General features: G+C 47.9%; 1 protein-coding gene across 5 annotated transcripts; it reads left to right on the top strand.

Moving 5' to 3' along the window:
* The first annotated feature begins 1558 nt into the window (after nt 1–1558).
* Nucleotides 1559–4502, top strand: LOC125514988 (uncharacterized). Of its 5 annotated transcripts, none has more exons than XM_087528800.1 (4): nt 1560–1798; nt 1870–3293; nt 3412–3578; nt 3957–4502. In XM_087528800.1, the coding sequence occupies exons 2-3, from the start codon at nt 2014–2016 to the stop codon at nt 3533–3535; spliced, it is 1404 nt and encodes a 467-aa protein (XP_087384926.1). In that variant the 5' UTR covers nt 1560–1798; nt 1870–2013; the 3' UTR covers nt 3536–3578; nt 3957–4502. The 5 variants fall into 5 exon arrangements, with proteins under 5 accessions (XP_087384925.1, XP_087384926.1, XP_048536346.2 ...); XM_048680389.2 differs by having other exon boundaries at nt 1560–1803; XM_048680388.2 differs by having other exon boundaries at nt 1560–1803; nt 1866–3293.
* Nucleotides 4503–6928: the final 2426 nt, after the last annotated feature.

The raw sequence follows: 6928 nt of genomic DNA, 5'->3' as shown, positions 1-6928 counted from the left end.
ATTTCACTATAAATTTGAAGAAAATATGAGATTGGGTCATACACTAAAATACGTGCACATGAACTACCAAAGCCACTGCCGTCGCGCTCGTCGTAGCCACCGCACCACTGTGACCCGCGCGACGCACACCCTAGCCACGCGCCACACTCTCGCTAGCTGCGCTCGCCCCGTCTGCTGCCGCATATCCCTTCGCTCGCCCCGCAGTCGCGCCCCTGCCTCGCGCCCCCTCCTGTCACGGCCATCTTCTGTCGGCCGCCCCCTTAGCCACGCCGGCTGCTTGCCTCGCCTGCTGTGTGCTGCTTTCTGGTGCTATGCGCTGCTCTACCGCTGGTACGCTGCTGCGCCATGTCCTTGACACCGTCGTGGACAAACATGGCGGAGGGATTGTCAATGGAGTACGAGGAGGAGGTGGCGAAGAAGGTGTGGAGAGGCATGAGGTCTGGGGTGGCGTCAGCTGGCTGTGGTGGAGGTGTTTATGCGAGAAGGAGCCAGAGCGGAAGGAGAGGTCATAATTGGAAAGAATCGCAAAAAATATTATAACCTAGAGATCTCATTCCAAAAAAATGCTAATATCGATGGAGGGGTGATTTCCTTCTATAGGTGGAAAACATAGGAAATATTGGTTATTATCAAGGAAAGGTAAAAAAAATTAGGAAAGTTAAGATTTTGAACTGATTTCTATGCAAATGGGGTTTTATTGTTTGGTAACGTGATATCAGTACCTGCCCGTTTGTGACGTGTCTGATTAGAAAAGTTTGCAAATGTTAAGAAACTATTTATTGGGAGGAAAGTTTATGACGTGTCTGTTATTTGTTTCCTAAAATAAATTTCACCAATGAGAGAAATCGATTGATTTAAATAAATTATAAAAGTTAGATTAAAATATATTATTTGTTTTCTGAAAATCTGTTATTTGTTTCCTAAGACAAATTGAAGCAATAAAAAATCGATTGATTTGCATAATTTAAGGAAGTTAGATCCATGATTTGTTATACGTTAGGAAAGTTCTGATTGTAATAAAAAGTGAACAGAAAAATAAACCGATGAATCAGGGTGGGAGGGGGTGGTGGGAGGAGAGACGAAAAAGTCCAACAAAAATAAATTGTGGAGACTATTCACTAACTAATTGATTAGAAGTAGAGATTATGAAACAGAGGGAGTAGAAAAGAAACAAGGACACCTAGAAAGGCCCGACCCAGCGGAGGAGCGCTCCCACTCCCGTAGAAACTGGATCCTCTAACATACACAAGGGATGTTAGAGAAGCTACAGTACCCTGACTTTCCTTCTGTTAATCTATACAATTAAGGCTAAAATAACTTCAAATAATTTTTAAATTACAAATCTAGTATGTACATTCATAGTAATTACATACAAAACAAGTTCATGGTGAGATAAAATTAATTTTGGATTTTTTATATCTACAGTAATTACCAAAAGTAAATAATCTCCTAATAGTCCCTAACATTCCTTCTTCATTTTGCACTAGACAAGCACTGTATCACCGTGGCTTCCCTTTTTAAGTTAGAGGATCCGGCTCCACTCCCGCAGCGGGTGCGGCCACGCTTGTTGCCTTTTAAATGTTTTTGAATTGCACACAAACACCTTTTAAAGTTGGTTATACTCGGGATATTTCCCCCCTTCCGATTCCGAGCGCGTCTCTGGATCTTTGTATTGTACACGGGAAAGGTCTTGAAGGCGAAACGCAAGAGTCGCCGAATCGAGCCAAATTCACGGGAGAGACGCGCGGGTGCTCCGCGGCGGCGTGCTCCCATCTCCTCGCCCGACGCCGGCGGCCTGGTCAGGTACCCATCTCATTTTCCCCCCCGGAGGCACACCGTCTAAATGTGATTTTTCTTCCACCCAGACAGACCTGGGACGGCAGAGGCGGACTCATTTTTCAATTCGATCTGGGGGTCGGTGCAGCCGCCAGCGTGAGATTAAGTAGATTGGGGATGCGAAGGAGAAGATCCAAGTAAGTCCAGGCCGTGATTTGACCGAGGAGTCCTTGCGGGATGGGGAGGAAATTGCCCCCTTTTGCTCCGGCCGCGCCGGCGGCGGCAAGGAAGCGAAAAGGTTCCGCCTTGGCCCCGCTCGCCGCGTGCAAGCACAGTGCGCCGGCGCGGCAAATCGGTGGCTGGGCGTCCCTGCCCACCGACATAGTGGGCCTCATCACCTGCCGGCTCCTGGCCGCCGGCGGCGATGTGGTCGATTACATCTGCTTCCGCGCCGTCTGCTTCAGCTGGCGCGCCTGCACGCCCGCTCCCCGCGACCCCAATCTGCGGGATCCGCGCCTCCGCCCGCGCGGCTGGGTCGCGCTCTGTGACGGGGACGCCGTCCGCCCGGACGACGCCTGCGAGATCGTCTTGTTCCACACGCGCACCGCCAGGCGCCTCCGCGTCCCCTTGCCGGAGCTCCGGCGGCACATAATCATCGGCTTCACCGACGGTCTCGTCATCCTGATGCACAAGACCACCACCGCGGTCCGCGTGCTGCATCCGTTCACGCGCGACGTGGTCGACTTTCAGCCCCTCGCTACTCTGTACCACCAGGTGGTCAGGCAGAAGGCGTCCCTGCTTGACATGAACGCCGCGGTGTGCAGCAGCGCGTCCTCCGCAGACTCCATTACCGTGGTGGTCTGGTTCCCCTACACGGACGTGGTGCTTGCTGCCGACCCGGGCTCAGATTGGGAGGTCCTCCACAGAGGATTCTATGTTTGCTGCGCCTTGCCCTTCCAAGGAAGGCTCTATGCCACCCTGTCTTGTTCGAGTGAGATTGTGCAGCTATACCCTTCGAGACGAAACGGTCCGCAAGAGAACTCTGTGGTGATTGCTCACGCTCCACATTCTGCTGACCGCAAAGTCTGTAATTTTTACCTCGTGGAGTCTGGAGGAAGGATGCTGCTCGCTGTCCGGCAGCCAGCTCCTTATGCAAATGGGTCAGAATGGAATGCATTGGACTGGTCGCGGCGAATAGTCTGCAGGCTCTATGCAGTGGATCTGAACAGCCAACGATATAAGCTTATCCCGGTTAAGAGCATAGGTGACCGCGCGCTGTTTCTCAGCGGCGACCGATGCCTGTCTGTTTCAGCCAGCGATCTCCCTTCGTTGAGCAGCAACTCCATTTACTCCACTCTACCACAGTACCCCATTCTGGTGTATTCGCTGGGGACTGGTTTGTCTGAGCGATTGGCAGATTCCTGCCAGATACACGACAAGAAGGATAGGATCCGCCCCTCTGTGCGTCCCTTCACCATTGTTGATCATCTTATCACGTACTGCAATCCTCGCGTGTGGTATGTTTTCCTTCTTAGTTGCCTCCCCCGCACAGTTGCACCTGATCAATATCTACTGCATTGAATATATATGTGTAATTGCTAATTCTAGTGTCATTCTCTTCCTGAACATATGTAGGAGTAAAGGGCTCATGTTCCACGAGTACCACTATATACCTCAATCTTTCGAGGAATTGATCAAGAAAATAAGGGCACAAGAGAGGGAACTGCGGATTCCACGCATCGCTGTGCATTCGCGCTGAAGGAACAAACGCCATGTTTCACATTACTCACTGAATTACAAAGGTGCAAATAATGCCAGTAGACACTAGGCACAGCTTCTTACAACTGTCTCAGTTGGGAGTTTTTGAGTCGCACAACTTCTAACCTGGCACTCTGTTTGTTGATCTGTTTTTAATCATTTTATTGTGTTGTTGTATATTTGACATGACTGATGCAATTTGCAGTTAGTAGATTCCGACCAAGCTTAAGAGCAGTAGTTATATTACCAGCAATGTGATCTTATTTTAACATGGTACATCTACATATGAGTGAACCATTATCTGTCACGTGTGCATCAATTGTTTATAGCAGTAGTTATTACCAGCAATGATCTTAGTCACTGTATAAGTGTATAAGTGAACCAATCTCATTATCCTTTTTGTGAACGTCACTTGTCTATAGGTTCGGGAAACATATGGAGAAGAAGAGTGGGAACATGAAGATATTTATTTACGAGGGATGGTTGCGACATGCTGAACTTGTTAAACTTATCAATTTGTCTGGCCTGCGGGGTCGACGTGCCTGGGAACACTGTTGGGGAATAAGCGACGGCGGGAATGTCCAGTGCGTGTGTGTGCGGCGCCGAGCGTGTCGGGCGCTGGTACGGGCCGTGCGTGTGTGTCTGCGCATAGTTTGACTAGTGCGTGGGCATAGTCCGACTAGTGTATGGGCAGTGTGCGTGCGTGTGTGTGCGTAGGACTAGGTCTAGGCAGTTAGTGGATGCCGGGGTGAGCGTGGAGATCGTTGTGGGCTCGCTGCGAGCCGTGCGTGTATGTGCATGTGGTGGCCGCGGCCAGAGCGGACCGATCGGGCGCTCAGCTGGGTAGGAGGCATGGGGATCGTGTCCCAGCACCGACCCAGGTATAAAACCCCTGAGATGATCGTTGTAATTGTTGTGGGTTGAGTTTGTGCTCAACGAAAAATTGTCGTTGTTGCGACGGGCGTTTGTGCGCCGGAAAACCACCTGTCCACTGTTTCCTATCCTTCTCCTTCCTCTGATCATTCGAGCGAGAGTACAGAGAGACAGAGAGAGCTCCGACAAGAGGGAGAGCTAGGGCTAGACATCAACGAACACCGACGGCTGCTAGTTCATCATGGAGGTCGTGGCGGAGCCATTGGCCTGAGGTGAAGAAGAGGAGTGTCGCTGTGCGATTTGGGTGGCAAGGACATGCTCAAACGTCCGTGCAGTGCTCACGGTGGCGTGGCGGTGGACGAAGGGGAGCAATCATGGTGGGCAGTGGAGTAGGAGATGGTTCTGTTGACACTAGATTTTTGTATGGACAAAAACTCAATTAAGATGGCATTGGATGAAAAACGTTTCAACAACAAAGTTCTTCGTCTCGTCGAAACGGATAATTTTGATATAAAAGCCTTTAATCCAAGATCGCATGCAAAAACTGCGTGCTGCTGTGCTGTAGTGGATGGCCGGATCATCCAGCAGGAGGCTGAACGAGCGACCCAGGCAACAGCAGGTGTACCACGAAGCCGGATCCGAGCAAGAATATATAAAGTCAGTTTGAGCGTTAACGGTAAGTACCGGTATATCCTGGGCCGCACGCTCTCGTGTTTTTCCTGGCCCACCTCGCTATAGTTCGGCCTAGTTTCTGGTATTCTTTTTTATCCTGTCAGTTTGATGTCGCATGCACACTACACTACTTTTGTCAGTGTAGTGTGCATGCGACATCACTTCTCTCTCTCCCAAACAAATCCATAGACTTTCATTTATCTTAGATAATTTAAATCACTCATATCTTATAAACCATAAACTCGTTTTTGAAATTGTTTATATATTTGGATTTCTGGCACAAAGACCTTTAGAACAAGATCAATTTTGGATACATTTTGACTAGTTTGAAAAAAGTGAAATATGTTATTCTGAAATGTCAATTTGTGAAATTTTCGAACAAGTCAGTGGAAAGTGAAATGTAATATCAACATGTGAAATTAATTTTTTAGAAATGTGTAACAGTTCATTTCAAAAGAGTGAAATTTGTTCTTGCAAAAATGTGCAATTGAATATCCGTTATTTTTGTGAAACTAGCTAGTGAAAAGTGAAATGTAATTTCAACATGTGAAACTAATTATTTGGTAGAGTGTAATAGTTTATTTCAAAAGAGTGAAATATGTTATTCCAAAAATTTGTAATTGAAATAAATGTGATTGTTGTGAAACGAGTCAGCGCAAAGTGAAATGTAATGTCAGCACGTGAAACTAATTTTTTTTCAAATGTGTAACGGTTTATTTCAAAAGAGTGAAATATGTTTTTTTTACAAAAAAGTGCAATTGAAATAGATGTGATTTTTGTGAAACAAACTAGTGAAAAGTGAAATGTAATGTCAACATGTGAAACTGATTATTTGGAAATGGGTAATAGTTATTTCAGAGTTAAATATGTTATTCAGAAATGTGCAATTCAAATAGATGTGATTTTTGTGAAATATGTTATTCAGAAATGTGCAATTCAAATAGATGTGATTTTTGTGAAATATGTTATTCAAAGGAGTGAAACTGATTAAAATCATTTTATTCAAAAGATTTCAAGAGAGTAAAATATGTTTCATGAATTTTAAACTCGTTTGAAAAGTATCAGAAATCGGTCTTGTTCTGATGGTCTTTGCGACACAACTTCAAATATATAAAAAGTTTTGAAATCGGAATATTGGTTCAAAACATATGAGCAATTCAAAATGATATGGAAACAATTAATTGGATATATTTAGTTGGACATGCAATGGTCTGTGCATGCAGTACGCTTCTATCCTCTCTCACTCTCACCTGACAAAAGCTGTTGTTGTGGACCCTCTTCTTTCTTATTGCAGTGTATTCCCTAAACAAAATAGCTTGCTTTTTATGCGCTTGGAATGGCAGCCGGTGGTGCACAGTGTATTTAGAGCATCTCCAGCCGCGCCCCCAACAGGCCTTTCCCAGCTGATTTTTCCGCGCCGGCGCTTAAAAATCGACCCAGTCGAGTCCTCAGAAACCCGTTTTTCGCCAGTTTGGGCCGAAACTGGCGCCGGCGGACCCAGGCCGAACCCGGCGCGCTGGGGAGCGCCCGAGGGCGCAGGGGCGAGCGGTTTTGGCGCGAAAAAGCCGCGGGCCAGCCGCGTCAGCGACACGACGCCCCGTCTTCCCCTAGAACGCCTCGGTTTCCCGCGGGGAATCAATGGCAAGGCTGCCGCCGGTCGGCCTTGCCATTGATTCCTCACGGGCGGCGCGTCACGGGCGGCGCGGCGACGCCTTCCCTCCCGCCACGCGTACACACGGCACGGGCTATAAAACCCGCGGGCCCCCTCGCCGATGGCCACACCAACCCGAGCCCAAACCAGCCGCCGCCGAGCTCTGCTCTCTCCCGTCCGCGCCGACGATCTCTACCT

Source organism: Triticum urartu, chromosome 6A (assembly GCF_056163025.1).
Source record: "Triticum urartu cultivar PI428250 chromosome 6A, HENAU_Tu73, whole genome shotgun sequence".
In the NCBI taxonomy this organism is placed as follows: domain Eukaryota; kingdom Viridiplantae; phylum Streptophyta; class Magnoliopsida; order Poales; family Poaceae; genus Triticum; species Triticum urartu.
Note: the sequence above shows the minus strand (reverse complement) of the source record. Positions and strands in the feature narration are given on the sequence as shown.